Source organism: Palaemon carinicauda, chromosome 8, assembly GCF_036898095.1.
Source record: "Palaemon carinicauda isolate YSFRI2023 chromosome 8, ASM3689809v2, whole genome shotgun sequence".
Taxonomy (NCBI): domain Eukaryota; kingdom Metazoa; phylum Arthropoda; class Malacostraca; order Decapoda; family Palaemonidae; genus Palaemon; species Palaemon carinicauda.
Genome location: NC_090732.1, coordinates 175,904,607 through 175,926,958, shown reverse-complemented (window position 1 = coordinate 175,926,958; position 22,352 = coordinate 175,904,607). Strand labels below are relative to the sequence as shown.

The 22,352-nt window shown below is 42.7% G+C and overlaps 1 protein-coding gene across 1 annotated transcript in view; it reads right to left on the bottom strand.

Annotated features, from left to right (window-relative positions):
* The window catches only part of LOC137646142 (oxidoreductase NAD-binding domain-containing protein 1-like), a 63,555-nt gene that overhangs the window by 3,049 nt on the left and 38,154 nt on the right, over window positions 1–22,352 (bottom strand). The window contains exons 3-5 of the mRNA XM_068379350.1: window positions 21,822–21,963; window positions 17,582–17,827; window positions 16,980–17,070 (exon numbers count right to left, since the gene is read on the bottom strand). Coding sequence (XP_068235451.1) covers window positions 16,980–17,070; window positions 17,582–17,827; window positions 21,822–21,963 — 479 coding nt within the window. The remainder of the gene's footprint in view (window positions 1–16,979; window positions 17,071–17,581; window positions 17,828–21,821; window positions 21,964–22,352) is intronic.

Here is a 22,352-nt window from a genome sequence, read left to right as displayed (position 1 = left end):
ATAGAATAAGGGGGCCAGAGATTAATATCCAGTTCAGGAATAAGGAATTCAATAAACCAAGTTTTGATTCAACAAATCAAGATGAGAGTCAGCAGCTGAAGACCAGGGGAATAATATTCAAAACAAGGTACAGTAGAATGAAAGAATTTATCATCTTTTGCCAATGTGCCATGAAAAGAACTATTATGTATCATTTCTTTAAAGGTGTTGATAAAGTCAGACTTATATGATACATATTAGCACTGAGAATTCTGCGAAAGCGCAAAATTCATTTGAAAACTGAATTCTGATCTTATATAGTATCCTTAAAGGACAATTCTTTTTAGAGACATCCGTTTTTGGGTTATATGGAGTTAAATCATTGCCCAGTCATCTGCCATACATAATCACAACACCACCCCATGTTGAAATATCACAAATTTTTAAGTAATTTGTATTTTTCCTAACATACTTACCTAGAACTACCTTCTTAGGAGTTACTGGTAACTCTACCTAACCGACCAGCTTTTTGTATAGTTTACCCTCTCTCCGTTTTCTAAGGCAGTGTGATATATGCCCTGAGGCGACCCGGGGTCGGGAAGCGTGCTAGCTCAGGTCGTCGACTCGTCAGTAAGTTTCGTTGGAACAGGTACTACTCGACCCTGCAGGTTCTCAGGGAAGGATGGGTGGGCCATAACCCGAAGGTAGTTCTAGGTAAGTATGTTAGGAAAAATACAAATTACTTAAAAAATTGTGATTTGTTCCAACACGGTTACTTACCTAGAACTACCTTCTTAGGAGACTTAAACTTTAGGAGGTGGGAGTGTCCTGCAGGGACCAGAAGCCGACGGGGAGGCACGCGAGAGAAGGAACCTCTAAGGAGGTTTTGGTTCTACGACCACTAGAAAACTGCACGAAAAGTAGGGGAAACTATCCAAAAAACTCACTTAGTGTCTAATGGCTTACCTTTTCAAAACCAACTCCGATACATGTTCTCTTGAAGGGCGTTTCTTCAAGTGACTAAGGTCTTTTCAACATCTTCCTGGGCAGTACGGCCCGGGGAAGGAAGGAAAGGAGATGGAGGGGGGGGGGGGGGGTAAGGTTAAGGAAGGAACTGAGGGGGGGGGGTAAGGTTAAGGAAGGAACTGAGGGGGGGGGTAAGGTTAAGGAAGGAACTAGTGTCTCTTGGCATTAACACCCCCAATTACACTGGGGCCATGACCTTAGATCTCTTGAAGGGCCGAAATGATTGGGCCAATGGAAAATCTGTCCAAGGATTTTCTCGAGCAATCTTTGAGATAGTGTTCCGTGAAGGTGGACTGTCTAGACCAGGTCCCTGCCTTCAGGATCTTTCCCACAGCCATGTTTTTCTCGAAGGCCAGGGAGGTGCTCAGACCTCTAATATCATGTGGCCTTGGTTTTCCTGGGAGAGGAGTACCAGAAGCCTCGTAGGCCCTCTTTATCACCTGTCGCAGCCAGAAAGAGATAGAGTTCTTCGAGACCGGTTTCTTCACCCGGCCTGTTGAGACGAATAAATTTTTGATCTGAGGGCGGAATTTTGCGGTCCTCTCCAGCTATTTCCTTACTGTTCTCACGGGACATGAGAGTAGATCCTTCGGGTTGTCGGAGTGAGGGATAGCTGGCACCGAAAAACCATCAAACCGAGGATCCCAACATGCCGGGTTCTGCGTCTTCGCCACAAAGCTAGGGACGAACCTAAAGGTAACTTCTCTCCACCCTTTGGAGTGTGAGACCTCGTAAGAGAGGCCGTGTAACTCGCTAACTCTTTTCGCCGAGGCCAGGGCTAAAAGGAATGCTGTTTTAAGGGTGAGTTCTCTGTCTAGTACGTCCCTGAGAGGTTTGAAGGGTGGCTCTGACAGAACCTTGAGAACTCTGGCTAGGTCCCACTGCGGAACCCTTACTTCCTGGGGGGGACATGATTGTTCAAAGCTGCGGATGAGCATAGAGATGTGCCTTGAGGCTCCCAAGTTAATGCCCCTAAGAAGGAAGACTTGACCTAGGACTGCTCGTACTCCCTTGATGGCCGGAATAGACGAGCCCACGTCGTCTCTCAGATACACCAGAAAGTCTGCAATGTCCTGGATCGACGCCCCTAAGGGCCTGATGTTCTTGGACGCACACCACTTCACGAAGACTGCCCACTTTGCTTGGTAAACTACTGCCGAGAAACGCCGTAGGTAACCCAACATCCTTGCCGCGGTTCTCGATGAGTATCCTTCTTTCTTCAGTAGCTTCTCGATAACCTCCACGCGTGAAGGCGGAGGGACCGAGGGTTTTCGTGCCACCTGTGAAAGTGAGGTTGACGCAGGAGGTCTGGCCTGTCCGGAAGCGGACAAGGAGGACGAAGAGCTAATTCTTTTAGGTCTGCGAACCAGTCTCTCTCCGGCCACCAGGGCGCTACCAAAGTCATCGACAGGTTGGACGACGCTCTCACTCTGTTCAACACTTGCCTGATCAAACTGAAGGGAGGGAAGGCGTACACATCGAGGTCGTCCCAGGGATGTTGGAAGGCGTCCTCGAACGCTGCCGACGGGTCTGGGATCGGAGAACAGAACACGGGGAGTTGGGCGTTCAGACGTGTGGCGAACAAGTCTATCACTGGGGAGCCCCACATTAGGATGACTGCCCGAGCTACCTCCGGGTGTAGGGTCCACTCTGAACCTATCACTTGACCCGCCCTGCTGAGGCCGTCGGCCATCACGTTCCTCTTTCCTGGGATGAACCTTGCCATCAGTTCTATCTCTTCTTCTGTCGTCCACTCTAATAGTTCTGTGGCTAGGGCGCATAGAACTCTTGACTTCATGCCCCCCTGTTTCTTTACATACGCCAGTACTGTGGCGTTGTCGCACATTAACGCCACAGTGTTTCCTCGCAGGAAGTGTACGAACTGTCGACACGCCCTCAGAACCGCTATCATCTCCGGGATGTTTATATGGAGAGACGCCTCCTCGCTAGACCACTGCCCTTTTGTCGATTCCCCTAGCATGTGTGCTCCCCAACCCTCCTTCGATGCGTCTGTGAACAACAGCATCTCCGGGGGATCGGGGGCGAAGGGCATTCCCTTCTCTGTGTTCGACCTGATGTTCCACCAAAGAAGGGTCTCTCGCGTCTTCGGGAGGACTGGGACTATTTTGTGGGGCTCCTTGCCTTGGGTCCACGATTCCTTCAGATTCCACTGTACCGGGCGGAGCCTGAGTCTCCCTTGCGGTACTAATTTCTCCAGCGAAACCAGGTGACCCAGTAACTTCTGCCAGTCCTTGGCCCTCCTGGGTTGGCCCATCAGGAAGGGTTGAAGGATATGTTCCAGGTTGACTAACCTCTCCCCTGAGGGGAAGGCTCTTACTAACTGGGTGTCCAGGACCATCCCCAAGTAAGTCATTCTGGTGCTGGGGACTAGTTGGGACTTTCCTAGGTTGACCGTGATCCCTAATCCCTTGCAGAGGTCGAGCAACATCACGCCTTGCTTCTTCAGTAGTTCCCTTGAGGCAGAAAGAAGCAATCAGTCGTATGCCTTTCTCGTGCGCCCATGCCGAGATTGTGGTGAAAGCACAGGGTTTTGAACTGCAGGGCACTGGACTCCCACTTGATACGGAGGAACTTCCTGCTGGAGGGGTGCACGGGGATTTGAAAATAGGCATCCTTGAGGTCGAGGGACATGAGGAAATCCCCCTCCCTCAAGGCTGCTAGCACTGTCTTGGGGGTGTCCATTTTGAAGTCCGTCTTTGAGACGAACTTGTTGAGGGCTGAGAGGTCTATCACCGGCCTCCATCCTCCTGTCGATTTCTCCACAAGGAAGAGCCTGCTGAAGAAACCCGGGCCGGGCCGGGGTTCTCCGCTGTCTCTGAAGCTCCCTTGGCGATCATGGATGCTACTTCCTCCTGTAGCGCCGACCTCTTCAAGGGGTTCTTTGGAACCAGCCACTCGGCCCGGTGGGCTGGGATGAGAGGGGGAGGTTCTTCTAGGAAAGGGAGTCTGTAGCCCTCTTTCAGGACCGTCACCGTCCAGGGATCCGCACCGAGATCCCGCCATGCTTGCCAAAAATGTCTGAGGCATCCCCCTACTAGGGGCTCCTGTAGGAGTAGGGGGCCTCTCTTCCTACCTCCTTCTGGAGGAGCGGCCAGAGCAACCTCTCCTAGAGTTACTGTAGGAGGGTCTGAAGGCTGACTGAGGGCCTGCGGTGGTCCTACGGGTGGGCTGCTGAGAGGCTTGAAGCCAAGGAGCTGACGGTGGTTCTCTTCGAGGCAGCAAGGGGGTGGCCTGGGAGGAGTGAGGGACGTCCGCTGAGGCTCTTCTAAACCCGGACTTCCTCATAGGGGGGGTGCCTAGGGTCCACGTCTCTCACCTTCCTCACTTTCTCCATCGTATCTTCCACCAAATTGATGGGGAAAATGTCATTTCCCCACACGGAGGAATTCCTCAGTCTCCTCGCTTCTCTGTCCGGTAACTTCCGCACCAGTTTGCTCAGTACCGTATCCCTCTTCCTAAGAACCCAGTTCGTAGCCACAGACAGAGACTGGGATGATAAAAACTTAAAGGCCTTGCCTCCCGAACTAACTAGCTCCCTCAGCATGGCCTGATTGCCCGGGAGGGAGAGGTCGTGGGATGCCTGAAACCCCACCAAGGCGCAAGACCACCAATCTAACCAGGAGGACACGTAGACCAGGTCCTGTGCCATGTCCTCCATCATAGAGGCTTCTGACGGGGAAAAGCACACGGGGGCAGTGGAGGCCCTGTCTTCCGAGGCTCCCTGGTTCAGTGAGGTCACCGCTGCTTCTACCGCACGGGGTCCACCGCGATGCCCTTCCGGGACGTAAAAACGTTTCTGGGATTTTAGGCCCGGAAGAAGCTTGGAGGAACTCTGGCTTCTGGGGGCCTCCGCCAGTCCTGCTAGGTATTCGTCTATTTTTTCCTTCCCCAACTTCACGTCCGGAGCGAGAGGGAGAGACAATGAAGGCTTTTGTTGCACCGGGCTGTCGATCATTCTGGACAGTCCGGAGAGCACGGCCTTTGCAGCTGAGGGCTTAGGTTCATCCAATCGGTGATGCCGACGAATTAGGGCCAGAACCTTATGGTAGGAGGAGATGTCGTCAGACGAGCACTCCCCTCCTTCCACCAGGTCTTCCGTCACCAGTTTCTCCGTACGGGGGTACTCCGTGACGATGGGAAAGGCAACGCTGGACGAGTCTGCCAATGGTATGGGCTGCCCCGTGGGGATGAAGGTATCCGTCATGGAAGTACCTTGTTCCACGGGGGACTCCGTGGATGGGGGATCCATGCGGACCGACGGGCGCCCTTGGTGCTTTAGGAAGTCCTCCAAGGTGCCCGTGGTCGACGCTAAGCCTTCCTTCATACTCCGTACATCCTTCCTAAGGGAATGAGCGGAGGCCACCGTTGGGTTAGTCACTAAACGGGGGGCCCGGTTCGACCCCTCTTGCCTGGCGACTGGTCCGAAGGAGGTAGGAGGATGAGACACAGAAGGCGAGGCTCTAGGGAGCCACCCGGAAGCGGCCGCGGCTGTGGTAAACCTAAACAGCTCGCTCCGGGGCACTGTGAAATTCACCCACTCCTTGGACTTGCTCCTCTTTGCTTTCTTTTTAGAGGACTTCGATCTTTTCTTACCATGTCTTGAACGGGAACGGGACTTCTTCTTTTTGCGGGATTTCTCCCTCTTCCTTTTGCTAAGGTTCCTGTCCTCGTCCTCTGACGACGAAGAAGAAGAAGAGTCCGATGCCGACGATGATGACGAGGATGAGGACGAATCCCTCAGACCGCCTGAAACGTCCAAGACTGCGGGGGGAAATTCTCGTCGTTTCTCAGGCGTGGGAGGCTGCAGAAACACAGGGGGTAGCGTAGACGAGGGAGCCGGAGGGGACCGAGCGAGTCCTTTATAGAGTCATTGCTTGATTGCTCGACGTCTTCTTCTCCTCTAACGGGAGACCTGAAGGGAGTCCTAGGGGCCACCCATGTGGTGGGGTCTGAAGACGACGAACTTCCTTTTTCCGTGTCTCCCTCGGCGGTTGACGCACCTGAAACGCCATGATGCCGGGGAAGTATCCACACTCGGTCTACCCCACATAGGATCTTCCGAGGAGACGGGACCTGCGGGCACCAGGACCTCGCCTCCTACCCACACTCCCGCACTACACTCAGGCCCCACACATGCCTGCCCCACACTGGACACTTCCCCCACAGGAATATCAGACTCTTGGGGAAGGACAATGGGCCTCTTCCCAGCAACGAACTTACCTCGTCCCCTACTCTGGGTAGGGGAAGAAGGACGGGTGCTACGGTCTGCTGAGATGTCTGGAGAAACCACAGGCGACGAGATACTGGAGTCCTTAGGCGACTTCTTAGCCGCCTTCTTCTTCTTAGTCCCGAAGAGCACCCACTGGATCTCACTCCAGTTAGCACACTCCGGGCACGTAGAGGCAGGGGAACACACTTTCCCCCTACACGTGGAGCACAAGGAGTGGGGATCAATCTCAGGTTTAGAAAGGAAAGCCCCGCAAGACTTCCCAGCCACAGGCCCAGGGCAACGACGAGGATGCTCCATAACGCAACGCTAATACACCAAGAGACACAAGGATGCAAAGGGAAAGTGAAAGGGAAACACGTGGGTAACACGCGGTAAGCACAAAGGATCGGGGGACACAAAGGGTCGCACAAGGTAAGAGAGAGCGCGGCGAGATGTTGATCACGTCGCGACCAGAAACTTACTGACGAGTCGACGACCTAAGCTAGCACGCTTCCCGACCCCGGGTCGCCACAGGGCACATATCACACTGCCTGAGGTTGACCCCTTAGAAAACGGAAAGAGGGTAAACTATACAAAAAGCTGGTCGGTTAGGTAGAGTTACCAGTAACTCCTAAGAAGGTAGTTCTAGGTAAGTAACCGTGTTGGAACAAACTAATGATTAACTAAAAAAAATATCCCATAAATGATGTAATTTGTTACCTCAAGGGATGTAATTTGCATACGATGACATCTGATGTCATCAGAACCTCAAGAGATTATCAGACACTTGTATTAAAATAACACTTATAAAGTCACACCATCCATGTTAATGATAAAACTGCATAAAAAATTGAATTTCAATAATAAAATTTGTAATTTCTATACTCCTCTAATGTTCATATTGTTTTGTCCCAGAAGCCAACTCAATATCGACGATACAGTAACCCGCAATGGTTTTTTACAGTTTTCCTCCCTTCAAAATGCCATACTTCTAGCCTAAGAAGGTGACATCTGGTGGTTAAAGTTGACCTAATTCAGTCCCAATGTTGAAACTAATCTCCTATGCTCTTGACCTTATTAGTCAGTGGGGAGGAGTAAGCATGTATATGAACATCAGGTGAGTACAGAAATAAATTTGATTGAAATTTAATTTATTTCTATGACTCGCACTCTGAAGGAGGTACGTCATGAAGGAAAGAGATAGGAAATTTAAAGTCCTAAAGAAAATACTGCTTTAACCACCAGATTCACTTCGTAGTGCAGTGCCTCGGTACTTAATCGTTATAACTAAGGTTACTCTTAATACCAGTAAGACTAATTACATTCATACCACTAATAAAGTAAAAGAAAAACACCTTTTATTAAAACATCCCCAGTCATAACGCATGTTAACTAAATGCCAGAAAGTTGATAAAAGCATCAAGATTCCTCAAGTTAATGTTTGGAGAATACTGATAAGGAAAGCTTTTGTCTGCAGCTAAAACTTTCCAAAAAAAGTGAGTCCTACAAAAATTTCAGTGATGTAGCTGCACTTCTAATAACATGCACTTTAACTTACAAATCTTTCCTTCAAGTTAGGAGCAACTCATTGTGAGCCTTGTAACATGACAAATTCGAAGATAATTTGTATTTTTCCTAACCATACAAACCTTAGCTATTTACAGAGGGTTTACCTTTTAGCGCAGCTGAAATGACGAGCCAATAGTTTTAACGAGGGTTAATTACCCCCGCGCTAGTTAGCGGGGGGTGGGGAAGGGTAGCTTGCTACCCCTCCCCCCTCCACACACCGGTGACTTGCTTCACTTCACTTAGAGGTAGGACTTGACTTGGGGGTCAGGGATAGCGGGCACATATGTGTAAATAGCTAAGGTTTGTATGGTTAGGAAAAATACAAATTATCTTCGAATTTGTCATTTGTTCCGTAACCAAAATACAAACCACGCTATTTACAGAGGGTGACTTACCCCTTAGGAAGGGTGGAAAGTCCCCAGCCTTACTGACTTCGGCTTGCCCGGGGGCTCGATCCCTCAGTGAGCAGCACTAGAGAGAGGGAGCCCCTGTACCTCACAAGTTCTTAGCATCGCTAGGAACGAGTGGCCTACATAAGCAGTGTGAGGAGGAGAGTGTGACTCGTCCTATGAAGTTGACCTTGAGACCTTCAGATAGGAATTCTAGGATAGGACGTTCCCCATACCACCTCGTCAGGGTATGGGAGACACAACAGTATTAAGCTTAATACTAGGAGCACAAAGAAGCATGGGTTACCTGCAGAGGTCGAGGTCAGCTATGCGAGGACCAGGATGCTGCTTCCCCAAGAGAGGGGAGAAAGAAGAAAGAAGTAAGGGTCAGACATACTCTTTCATTCACGCAGACTAAGACCGGGTAACAACGCCCTCAACCTACTGCTACTTGTCCAAAAAGGAGCCTGAGGTTAGACCAGCTGTTGTGCAGCCACCACAGGGCCGATAGAAAACGTATCGAGGCTCCTGTGGGTCACGTCTTGCAGGTAGTGGGCTGTGAAGGTCGTTTGACGCTTCCAGACCCCAGCTTGAAGTACCTGCGTCACAGAGAAGTTTCTCTTGAAGGCCAGGGATGTAGCAATACCCCTGACATCGTGGGCCCGAGGGCGACGTGACGGAGGAGGGTCAGGATTCAGGGCATGGTGGATAACCCTTCGAATCCAAGCTGAGATGGTGTTCCTGGTGACCCTCCTCTTTGTCCTGCCTGTGCTCACAAACAAAGCTCGCACATGAGGACGGACTGCAGCCGTTCTCTTCAAGTAGTGCCTCAGACACCTCACTAGACATAGTAGCAGCTGGTCTGGGTCGCTTGTTACAGAACGGAGACTCGCGATCCTGAAAGAGTCGAACCGAGGATCCGGCACTCCAGGATTCTGAGTCTTGGCCACAAACTCAGGGACGAACCTGAACGTTACCTTCCCCCATCCCCTTGAATGGGCGATGTCGTACGAGAGACCATGAAGTTCACTAACTCGCTTGGCCGAAGCCAAGGCGAGTAGGAAAGCCGTCTTCCAAGACAGGTGGCGATCGGAGGCCTGGCGTAAGGGCTCGAAGGGAGGTCTCTTAAGAGACCTGAGGACTCGAACCACGTTCCAAGGAGGGGGTCTCACTTCCGACTGGGGGCAGGTAAGCTCATAGCTACGTATGAGTAAAGAGAGTTCTAGCGATGAAGAAATATCCACGCCCTTCAATCTGAAGGCCAAGCTTAAGGCTGAGCGATAGCTTTTCACTGCCGAGACAGAAAGGCGCATTTCTTCTCGCAGATACACAAGGAAGTCCGCTATTGCTGGAATAGTGGCATCGAGTGGAGAGATACCCCTTCCACGACACCAACCACAAAAGACTCTCCACTTTGCTTGGTAGACTCCCTCAGAGGACCTTCGCAGGTGCCGAGACATTCTCTCCGCAACCTGTTGCGAAAAGCCTCTCTCCGCGAGGAGACGCTGGATAGTCTCCAGGCGTGAAGCCGAAGCGAGGCTACAGCCCTGTGAGGGACGCCGGAGTGGGGTTGTCTGAGAAGCTCGTGTCGTGGAGGAAGCTCCCTTGGTAGTTCCGTGCGGAGTTGCAGAAGGTCCGGAAACCATTCCGCGTGATGCCATAGTGGAGCTACCAGAGTCATCGAACAGAAATTAAGATGAGAGTCAGCATCTGAAGACCAGGAGAATAATATTCTAGACGGTACAGTAGAATGAAAGAATTTATCACAGTATGCCAATATGCCATGAATAGAATTATTATGTATCATTTCTTTAAAGGTGTTGATAAAGTCAGACTTATATGATACATATTAGCACAGAGAGTTCTGCAAAAGCGCAAAATTCATTTGAAAACTGAATTCTGATCTTATAATAGTATCCTTAAAAGACAATTCTTTTGGAGACATCCGTTTTGGGGTTATATGGAGTTAAATCATTGCCCAGTCATCTGCCATACATAATCACAACACCACCCCATGTTGAAATACTAATGATTAACTAAAAATAATATCCCATAAAGGATGTAATTTGTTACCTCAAGGGATGTAACTTGCATACGATGACATCTGATGTCATCAGAATCTCAAGATATTATTAGACACTTGTATTAAAATAACACTTCTAAAGTCACACCATCCATGTTAATGATAAAACTGCATAAAAAAATTGAATTTCATTAATAAAATTTGTAATTTCTATACTCCCCTGATGTTCACATTGCTTTGTCCCTGAAGCCAACTCAATATCGACGATACAGTAACCCGCAATGGTTTTTTTTCAGTTTTCCTCCCTTTAAAATGCCATACGTCTTGCCTAAGAAGGTGACATCTGCTGGTTAAAGTTTACCTAATTCAGTCTCAATGTTGAAACTAATCTCCTATGCTCTTGACATTAGTCTGCGAGGAGGAGTGAGCATGTTACATGAACATCAGGTAAGTACAGAAGTAAATTTTATTGAAATCTAGTTTATTTCTATGACTCGCACTCTGAAGGAGGTACGTCATAAAGGAAAGAGATAGGAAATTTAAATTCCTAAAGAAAATACTGCTTTAACCCCCAGATTCACCTCTTAGTGCAGTGCCTCGGTACTTAACCGTTATAACTAAGGTTACTCTAAATACCAGTAAGACTAATTAAATTCATCCACTAATAAAGTAAAAGAAAAACACCTTTTATTAAAACATCCCCAGTCATAATGTATGTTAACTAAATGCCAGAAAGTTGATAAAAACATCAAGATTTTAAAGATAATGTTTAAAGAATACAGAGTTGGTAAGTTCTTGACGGTAGATAAAACTTTCCAAAAACTGATTTCTTCAAAAATCTAAGCAATGTAGCTGCACTTAATATTGTGCACTTTAACTTAAAAATCTTTCCTCTGAGTTGGAAGCAACTCATTGTGAGCCTTTGTAACAAGTCTTTTAACCAGAGGAGATAAGTATCAGGACAAAGAATGACTTGCCAACCTAACCACACAAACACTAGGGGCATTACTCTTAATGCCCGCAGTTTTGTCCAAAATACCCTTTACTGGCCCTCACCAGCCAAAGAAATCCATTTTCTGATACAATTGTGATGTCTTTATTTGAATAATTGTAGTAAATTTTTATCTTAAAATAATTCTTAGCTCTGAAAGCATGTAAAAGTAAAAAGATCCTCTTATGTTCTTCAAAATCTACCTTGAAAGAAATAGCTTTTAGTTCTCTAATGTATTTATCCAATGATTGTGTCAAAGACACAGTTTTACCCATGAGTTCTTTAATAAAGAGATTTCACAAATGTTGTAAATCTGAACCTGTTTGAGTACAGTGTGACTCATGGACATAAAATACCTAGTAGCTGAAATGAACATCTTTCAGGAAAAGTTTAGTTCTGTAAAATTAAGCCTCCGAAAAACATTTTCCAGTCCAATTAGTATACAGTATGTACAGTACTGCCAAATCATGTAGCACACTGTTAAAGTGATGTTAGCTCTGAATGCTAGCAAAGAAGGGTAGATCATCTTTTGAGTGTAATATTTATTCCTAATATAGGGAAAGCAAAAAATTTAATAATATCGAAGCTAGTCTGAGTTACTAACCCAATGCTTATTAGCAACAATCAAAATAAATATTCCATTGACTTGATAAACTTATTTGCGGACTGTCTTTGAAACCTAAAATGGACAAACTATAGGGCCAGGAAAATACTGTTCACAGTATCCTTAGAGGCACTAAGGATACTATGAACAGAATCTGTGGAGCTCAATATGCTGAACCCGTGATTAGAATGCAGCGCTCTTTGAATGAGATTACTTGAGACAAATGGTTACATGGTAACCCCTTCGGTCACTTCGACCACAGAGGCCATGGACCTGAAAACCACACTCCCTTTCAGGCTGATAAGGAGCCACCTGCATCTTACTGCTGTTCATTTAAACAATATAACTTAAACGTGTCCTTCTAAACTTAGTTTATCATCTCTTGTGCCATGAAGTGGGGAAATGTACCGACCTGGATCTGGCCAGTCCTGTAATCAAATTAAAACAATACATATAGCACTGAATAGAAAGTATGTCCCCTCCAATTTCTCCAAGCATTTGGATAATGATCGTTAAACGCAAGACAGATCTAAGTTTTTCTCCTTTTTTAGGAGCTTCAGTATCAAACTGTTACTGGACTTTTAATTTTAGAATCTGATCTCTAATGAAGATATTGAGAATTTTGTTGAAAATATAGCTTTTGGAAAAGGAGGATTGGAAGTCTGAGGGATTCAATCACTGATCAAATAGTAATGGCACCTCAGGCTATACAAACTAATCCATAGCTAACCACACAATGGAACCTTTCCTTCTACCTACTCATCACTGGTCAGGCTAAATGATTGATCTCATTAATTTTTCCATCTAAACTTTGATTTATGTCCTTTCTTCCTGACCTAGTAGAGCTGAATCTAATGTAGATAACACTTCATTGGCAGCCTGGGCATTTGATAGTTTTGATTATACATTTTAGTAAATAAAAACTAGAATTGTTGCATCACCAGCAAATCCTTTCCTTCAACCAAACCTGTAAAATATTACATTTTCAAGACTAATTGGATGAAGCTTTACTGTATGTACTGCTTTAATGTAGACGCATATAACACCTGCCAAGTGAAACTGAAAGATATTTGTCACCGACAAAATACTTCATCTCCCATTCTACACTGTAAATACCAGTAATGATTACTGTATACAAAATTCATAATATGAACCCAATTTCATCTAGCTTTATGACAAATGCTAATGTCACGGAATAAATTGAAAACTATTCTGATTATCCTCTACATTAATTAAAAGTGAAATCTACCTATGCCTACAATGACAATCTGCTTACCTCTTTTCCATGAAACTTGACTCAAATACAAATATCATTAGCTGTATAATTTCAAACTTTAGTGTATGGTCCCAAATGCATACACGCTAAGATAATGTTTCTTAGATAATTCATTTGGTAAACCAGAGATGAAATTCTCTGAATACTCTATTTCCCCTTGTTAATTAATTCTCTCAAATTTTAACCAACCCAAATGAATATCTGACAAAAAACTCTTATGTCAAAACTACCCTTCCTGTTTATTTACTTTTAATGGGAATATTGACTTGCATAAGGTAAGAGACTTGCTTTTACATAGGATTTACTATCACCTATATTAATATTAGTTAAGGAAAATTTGTGACGAGCTAGTGGCGGAGTCTGTAAGCGAACGGTGTGCACTGTGATCTGAATGCAACCCACTATAAATAAGGACAAATGATATGCAAAGTCATAAGACAATAAACAAGTGGTTCCTAATTGCACCTATTTCAACGAATGAATGAATATAAGGATCAGGCTACCAACTTGGTCTTCTACCAAGTAATTCCAAGGTAAGAAATGCCTTGTTAGTCTGCTGATTGGAGTATTGATATGCAAGGGTTGTTGCAGTACGATATTCCAGAGTACAGTAGATTAAGGGTTGTTGCAGTGCGATAGTCCAGAGTACAGTAGATAAGAGTGCAAGGCTCTAAGAGAAGATCTCGACTGCCATATGCAGTACTCCATCAGAACCCTTACAGGTGGACAAGAACCGCTAGTCAAAACTTGAGGAGTTAGGATAAGGTTCAAAACTGGAATGAGGATTGAATTTTTTTTGGCCGAATAGTCCCTGGACTAACTTCAACCTTGTAAAAACTTGGCTATAAAAGCCAAGATCGTATTATGAAGCTGATTATCTAAACCAGCAAACTTAAAAAGACTGGGTCTTATTTGAGTTCTAGTACGGGCATTCCTAACTTTGTCCCTCTATGATTAACTAGTCCAAGTTCCTGAATTTTAAACTTAACTAAAATTTAGTTTATTTTACAATTGGAAATTTCATATGCAAAGTTGTTGTAAGTTTAATTTGCCCATATGCTCCAAGCCATTAACACCTGAGATGACAAATATTTTCAAAGAATTTGTTATCCACAAATTTAACTATTCTCCACCCTACAAATAGCATTTCATTCGAGACAAATTATGCTTAAGCTCAAATTGCCATACACTCCTGTATCTTAAGCTTTTGCTGCCTGAGTAAATTGAGTTTCACAGTTGATCAAGACTAAATTCTTTTATAAACTATTAAAAGGAATAAAATAAATTCAATTCTTTTGCATAAAACATTCTCTCGCTTACATTCACAATAAGTTAAAGAGAATCAACTAATCCAAACCAAAATTTTCTTTAAAAAAGTATTACTGTCTAGAGAGAAAATTTCACCATTAACTGGATCGGAGTGAGAAACTTTCCTTTAAATTGTATTAATAATTTAACAATAACGATCTCTATAGGATAATGCATCTTGGCGTTTTAAAACAGAACCAAAGAAGAATCAGAACTTACCTCAAGCAACTTATTTGTATAGCTTTACCAATAAATAGCCTTAACCCTTTTACCCCCAAAGGACGTACTGGTATGTTTCACAAAATCCATCCCTTTACCCCCATGGACGTACCGGTACGTCCTTGCAAAAAAATGCTATAAAATTTTATTTTTTTCATATTTTTGATATTTTTTTTTTTTAGAAAATTCAGGCATTTTCCAAGAGAATGAGACCAACCTGACCTCTCTATGACAAAAATTAAGGCTGTTAGAGCAATTTAAAAAAAAAATATACTGCAAAATGTGCTGGGAAAAAAATAACCCCTTGGGGGTTAAGGGTTGGAAATTTCCAAATAGCCTGGGGGTAAAAGGGTTAATAGTCAATTCTCACTGCTTGTAAGGAATACTTTATCTACTTGTTGGTTGCTGTATGAAAAAGCAGTAAGTGCAAGGTTGCCACGTTAGTGCTTAATGCATTTTACTGGCTCCTTTTCTCTTCTCTACAGTTTTAAAGGTTTTAAAGGTTGCTCATGAATAGCAGAGGCAAGGGACAGTGACATTGCCCTAGCAAGCAGGACAATGCCCTAGAGACTGACCATATATACATATGATCAGCGGTCAAGCCTCCTCTCCACCCAAGCTAGGACTAGGGAGGGCCAGGCAGTGGCTGCTGATAGCAGATAGACCTATAGGTTCCCCCAAACCCCCCAACCTTAGCTCACAAGGATGGTAAAGTTGCAGACACTAATGGCACTAACGAGTCTGAGCGGGACTCGAACCACCGACTGGCAAACACCATGCAGAGACATTACCAATCAGGCCACAACAACCCCTAGGCATTTAGCTTTTTAGTATCTCGGCAAACCTTCTTAAACTTTTGTATAGTGAATATATAAAAATATTTCTATTTGGACCTTTACGAAGGATGCATAGTGCATTTTAAAACATGACATAACAACCCCGAGTACACATCCCAAGCCTAAAATGAACCAGGCTCACTGTAATTCAAAACAAGACTCAACGGAAAGATTACTAAACTTTATCAAAAAATTTTTATAAAATTATCTTCTATATTACCACAACCATAAAATATTCAATGCTATTATTATAGCTAACATTTGATGATCATGAAAGTTTAACCACCTCCCCTACTCCATCTCTGGACACTACCTCGAACACCACAAATCAAAGCTCGAAGTCGTGTAACCCATTATGTATTGGAAATAGTGAAGGATACATAAAGCAAAAATTTATTCAATCTTTTCTGGATTTTCCTGAAGTAAATGCAGAGCAAAATAAATATAACAAATTCGAAGATAATTTGTATTTTTCCTAACCGTACAAACCTTAGCTATTTACATTGGGTGACTTACCCCTTAGGAAGGGTGGAAAGTCCCCAGCCATACTGGCTTTGGCTTTACCCGGGAACTCAGAATCCGAGTGAGTCGCACTCGAGAAAAGGAGTCAAAGCACCTCACAAGTTCCTTGCTCCGCAAGGAACTGTGTGGCCTACATAAGATTGTGTGTGAAGGAAGAAGTGTGACCCGTCCTAGGCAGTTGACCTGGAGTTCCAGAAGGAACTCTGGGTTAGGACGTTCCCAATACCACCTCGTCAGGGTATGGGGGACGCGACAGTATTGACTCAATACTCGGAACACAAGGAAGCATGGTTTACCTGCAGAGGTTTGAGGTCACCCAATGTAAATAGCGTGGTTTGTATTTCGGTTACGGAACAAAAATAAATTATGAATGACAACTCACTGCAGCCAGCTTATTAACTGCCAAACTTTGAAGAGGAAAAGTAACAACCTTCATCAAAACGAGCAAATACATTAAAAAACGAGTGAGCTACTCTCACCGACATACATAGCAATTCCAGAAGAAGACATCCATCCCAGTTAATAGTTAATTCAAATACTGTACAAACCACAACGGAAACACTTAAACCATTTCTGTGGATATTCCAAATAACTACTGAAAACATGTGATAATAAGCACCTTGAAAACACCTAATTAAATTTTCTACTTCAGCTCTCAGTTACTCATCTAGAGAAACCGGATTAGGGGGATATATAACTTTAAGTGAAAACTTGTAAAACAGAAAATCTATGGATTCCAAAATCTTTTTAGGAAACTCCTCGTAGAAGTTTCAACTCGGTAAGAAAAAAAATGTTGAGAGTATCAAGAAAAAAGCCTGAATTAGGTTAACTTTAACCACCAAACGTCACTTTGGGAAGAAAACAGGAAACTTTTAGTTGTTTGGGGGTAAAGTCGATATTGAGTCAGCTTCGGGGACAAAGCAATATGAACACCATTGAGGGTTCACAGAAATAATGGATAATTTGCTTAATCAGTAAAACAAAACAAAAAGAATAGACAAACTCACACGTGACATTAGAAGCAGGAGGTGGCTTTCGAGTTGTAAAATACTTGATCTCTATCTGTGGATGAAGACTTGAAACGGCATCTAGAAGAGGCTGCAATAGTTTGTATGAATTAAAATAAATTTGCTTTAGATTGAAAAATCCAACTTTTATCATCACATTACTTCTCTGATTACATGAATTGATAGAAATCTATGCATACTTGAATAAAAAGAACTTTATAAAATCATAGGAATTAAAATGGCATTCTTCCTAATATTCTGTTCACATTTTTCTACAAGACTTTAACCCTTTTACCCCCAAAGGACGTACTGGTACGTTTCACAAAACTCATCCCTTTACCCCCATGGACGTACCGGTACGTCTTTGCAAAAAAATGCTATTTAAAATTTTTTTGTGCATATTTTTTATATTATTTTTGAGAAAATTCAGGCATTTTCGAAGAGAATGAGACCAACCTGACCTCTCTATGACAAAAATTAAGGCTGTTAGAGCAATTTTAAAAAAATATACTGCAAAATGTGCTTGAAAAAAAATAACCCTTGGGGGTTAAGGGTTGGAAATTTCCAAACAACCTGGTGGTAAAAGGGTTAACCCTTCATACCTTGTAAAGAATATCCTCATACGTTTTTGCTGAATATAACAAGAGTATTTTCCCAGGGCAGTACTCTTCTTCTTTATTTTCTTGATATAGTTTGTGTAAGTAACTCGCATGGAAAACCATCGAAGCCAATGGATTCAATCCCACGCCGCCTGCTACCAAGAGGAGGTCGGAGGGAGGGTCGCCAACTTCCGGAGCATAATAAAAATCACCGCCAACCCTGAGAGCGACAGTTGAACCCACCTTACACTGTAAACATCAATGATTTATTAGAGTATGCACAAACACATACAAACAAATAAATGTATAAAATCTATATTAACAAGCTACTGTTGGTGTAATATTACTAAGGGGTGATATTCAATTATTCCGAGCTTAAAGTTAAGTGCATAATTTCTTTTTCAAAGAAAGCATAGACATGCAGTGTTAACGACTTCCCTTGTTAGCATTCTATCTAGTTTCTCTTCCTTTTGTTTTGTTAAAGTTTTTATGGTTTATATAGGAAATATTTATTTTGATGTTGTTACTATTCTTAAAATATTTAATTTTTCCTTATTTCCTTTCCTCACTGGGCTATTTTCCCTGTTGGGGCCCCTTGGCTTATAGCATCCTGCTTTTCCAACTAGGGATGTAGCTTAGCATTTAATAATAATAATAATAATAATAATGGCTACAGGTCTAGCTCTCTTATCTTATTAGATCATTACAAGCCTTGTAAACAAAAGAGAATACTGAAATAAACTTAATACCAGGGGCTGATGGGAGTTCAATTTCCTTTACATTAAAAAATTGTAAATATAAGATACTTAAACTCCAAATGGGGGGTTAGTGCCTTATGGGTCTTTGCAGCATTCCTTCAGCTGCTAGCTACACTTGTTTTATATCCTTCTAGTGTACTTTACATTAGTTCCAGCTTCCTTTCTTTCATCTTGCACTTGAGTTCTAAATGATCTCACCGGCCAAAGCATCGAGTTATATTAACATTTATTTGATAAATCGATACTGAAATTGTTCTAAGTATTCTGCAAAAATGTGATAATACCCCACTGCTTATGAAAGTGAAAACTATGTGAATGGGGATATGAATGACAAAGAATCAACTCCTTTACTATAAACTATGCAGTTGTGGTTATGAAAGTGTGATTTCTTTTGGGTGTCTTAAGAATTTTCTAATATTAGAATAGGTCACGGAAAGTCTGTAGTACTTGTTTTATATCCTTTCATAAAGAGCAGGCATTTATCTATGGTCTAATTGACAAAATGAAGAAATACCAAGAAGGAACAAATATTGAGCCATATAATTTTAGATTTGTGAAAGAAAAGATTATAGAACATTTTGGGGTTAAGTCATCATAACTGAAATCAATGGTTCTAAAAATGTAGTGACATTCAGATGAACAGCCTCTGCTGTTCTGAATGACGTCTACTGCAAATCAAAAGCTAATGATTAGGAAGCTGAGAAACTTACTCATTGAAGCTACCAGTAACCTTATCAAAAGTGATATAAAGTCTGTTTTGTAATCTGAGGATGTTTATCCAATGTCTTTCCATGTCTAACATTACCGATGCAGTAGGTTTCCTACCAGGGATTCTTCAGTGCCTGTTAACCCTTTTACCCCCAAAGGACGTACTGGTACGTTTCACAAAAGCCATCCCTTTACCCCCATGGACGTACCGGTACGTCCTTGCAAAAAAATGCTATAAAAAATTTTTTTTTTCATATTTTTGATAATTTTTTGAGAAAATTCAGGCAATTTCCAAGAGAATGAGACCAACCTGACCTCTCTACGACAAAAATTAAGCCTGTTAGAGCAATTTAAAAAAAGTATACTGCAAAATGTGATGGGATAAAAATAACCCCTTGGGGGTTAAGGGTTGGAAATTTCCAAATAGCCCGGGGGTAAAAGGGTTAAACGTGAGGTTTGTTGGTTAGAAGAAGGATAGAGTATGCTCGTTACGACAAGCTGTAATGTAAGCAGTATGCTCGAAAGTTTTAATTACTCCTATCCCGCTCAGTCTAGGTGTTCAAATGCACTAACATTTTCAATCTCGCTTTCTGATAGATATCTTGAATGAGCTTGGGTTTTCTGTCCCCTACTCCAAAGTCAAGAAGTATGAAAGGAGTGGAGCCATTTCAAACAAGACAGATATTCCAGGGTTCATACCAGGCCATCTTATCCAGTATGCAACTTATAACATGGACCATAACATTCGTACCCTTGATAGTCATAGTAAATTCCATGACATGGGCATCATTGTTAATATTACACCAAAAGTTCAGAGAACGACTATTGTCAAACACATCACAGTGACAGCTGATAATATTGCCAAGGTTGGAAAGATTGATATTAGACACTATGCTGCCCCCAGGAATTGGGATGAAGCGACTTACTTACAACGAGTTCATTTTGCCTCGTAAACCAGATCAATATCCAAAAAAAACGTGGATCTTCTTTAGGAAATATCACCTAAAGTATGTATCCAGCGACCTACATGGTCCAGACTAATACACATGATATCATAGGGTGAATACCATGAGCAGGCGTCAGTTATTCTTCTATCAAGGATTGATTTGAACCCTATACTCAATTTCTTTTAGCGATGCAGATTTGCACCGACTCGCAGCGGTGCCCTTTTAGCTCGGAAAAGTTTCCTGATCGCTGATTGGTTGGACGAGATAATTCTAACCAATCAGCGATCAGGAAACTTTTCCGAGCTAAAAGGGCACCGCTGCGAGTCGGTGCAAATCTGCATCGCTAAAAGAAATGGACTATAGTGATCTTGTGTGTATTTAATTTGTGATCATGCCAAGAGATATAATGTTACCCGAGTGGTTACATTTGATCAGTCTCTTTGGTGGAAAGCCACCAAAATTCTTAAAAATTATATGGAAAACAGTTCACTCAAATGCATCATTCTTAGACTGGGTGGATTTCACACACTAATGAATTATCTACGGAATATTGGGCCCCTCATGGAAGAAAGTGGAGATTGGTGAAAAGGAAATTCACATCGAGACATTGCTTCTATTCCAAAGGCTAATAATTATTGGAACCCAAAAGAATCTTCAGGATGCTTGTACAAAGCCAAACATGCTGAAAATATGAATGCCCTGAGATACCAAAAGTTCCAAGAACTGTTGAGGACAAGTAAAAAAGCAGTGCATCCGAAATTATTGCCACCAACCTCTGCAACTGCCAAGTATCAGCCTACGAACACACCATCAGGTCCAGAAATGGAAAGGTTTTGATCACAATGCTGAGGATTGGGGTTGGAAAGTGACTGATGGCAAAATGACTTAAGACCCTGCAACAATGAAGTTGCTTGAAGTGTGTTAGGTGCACCTATAAAGCAGGTTGCAGCATAAGGAGTTGTGGATGCAAAAGGATGGGACTTGAATGTACAGAAGGTCCCTAATTTACAAACATTTGGAGATAAAATCCAAATCCAATGAAAATAACAAAGATAAGATAAAGAAAAACTGTAATAAAACAATATTCTATCATTTAATACAGTAAGCAAAATGTTATTTGTAATAACATGATATCTATTTCATATGAAACCTGACTATTTGTTGACTTTTGTAGCTGGAGATCATAGGCATGGGATCCAGGTTAGGTTTACTTACATACAGCTTCTTGGAACCAATTAAGTTTGTAAATTGAGGACCTTCTGTAATGTAGCTTGTGGGGAATGTAAGGGCATTTGTGAAAATGCTTCAGATATAGACGAAAATGAACTGGAGAAAGAATACCTCATATTAACTCTTTTCATCACCTGAAGTAAATCTGTTCTACGTTTTACCTGGTGGTTTGACATTATTCTGAATTCATTTTGCATTGCAAAAAAGCTGTTACTTAATGTGGGGTAAGGGGGGGGTCTTCGCCCTCACTCCCACCTGTTGCTTAACTTCTTGTTAAATTATTCAACAGCTGTACAGCTTTAGCGCTGAAAACATGCTCCCTACATAAAGGGCAATGGTTTGTATCAGCATCGGCACAAATTAAAATAAACGCTTAATCATGTACATATACTATGGAGATGGAGGTTCAGGGAAGAAGAAGAAGAGGGAGACCAAGAAAGAGATGGAGAGACTGTGTGAGAGGAGACTTACAGGAGAAGGGGATTGATGAGGCAGAAGCGCAGAATAGAAAAAGATGGAAACGGCTCATCCGCAACGGCGACCCCATATAAAAATGGGAACCAGCTGGGAAGAAGAAGCTTAATTATGTACATAACATACCTCATTATGAACCCAAAATGCAGGAGGCCACTTAGAAAACTTAATTCCCAGATCTATAGTTCCTCTTTCCGCTAACTGATTCGGGGCTGAGTACATCGAGAACCCTCCAACTGTTTCTATACCTGGTATGAACATATCCACCCTGGAAGAGAAGTTGTTTATATTAATAACAAAGAGTGAAATGGTTATCAGTGATGCATAATCAATCGGAATTATAATGAAGAATATGTCTCTTTTGTCAACTTGCTATAAAAATCTGCATTTCACTTATTAAGGGTTTCTAAAATGTAATCAAATACTGTGCTACATGAGACAAATTATAAAATTACTCTACTTCATGACTGAAAACTACTTTAATCCCCATCCTTGCTAACAGCAAAAACACATAAATGCATATTTTCAACAATTAAATAATAATATACATATAACACCTATAACTCAGTAATCTTCAACTGTGATAAAAATAAAAATGTTTATTCTGCAAAAAGTAGATCTACTCAATTACTTCTTTTCCTGTATGATTGATTTTTT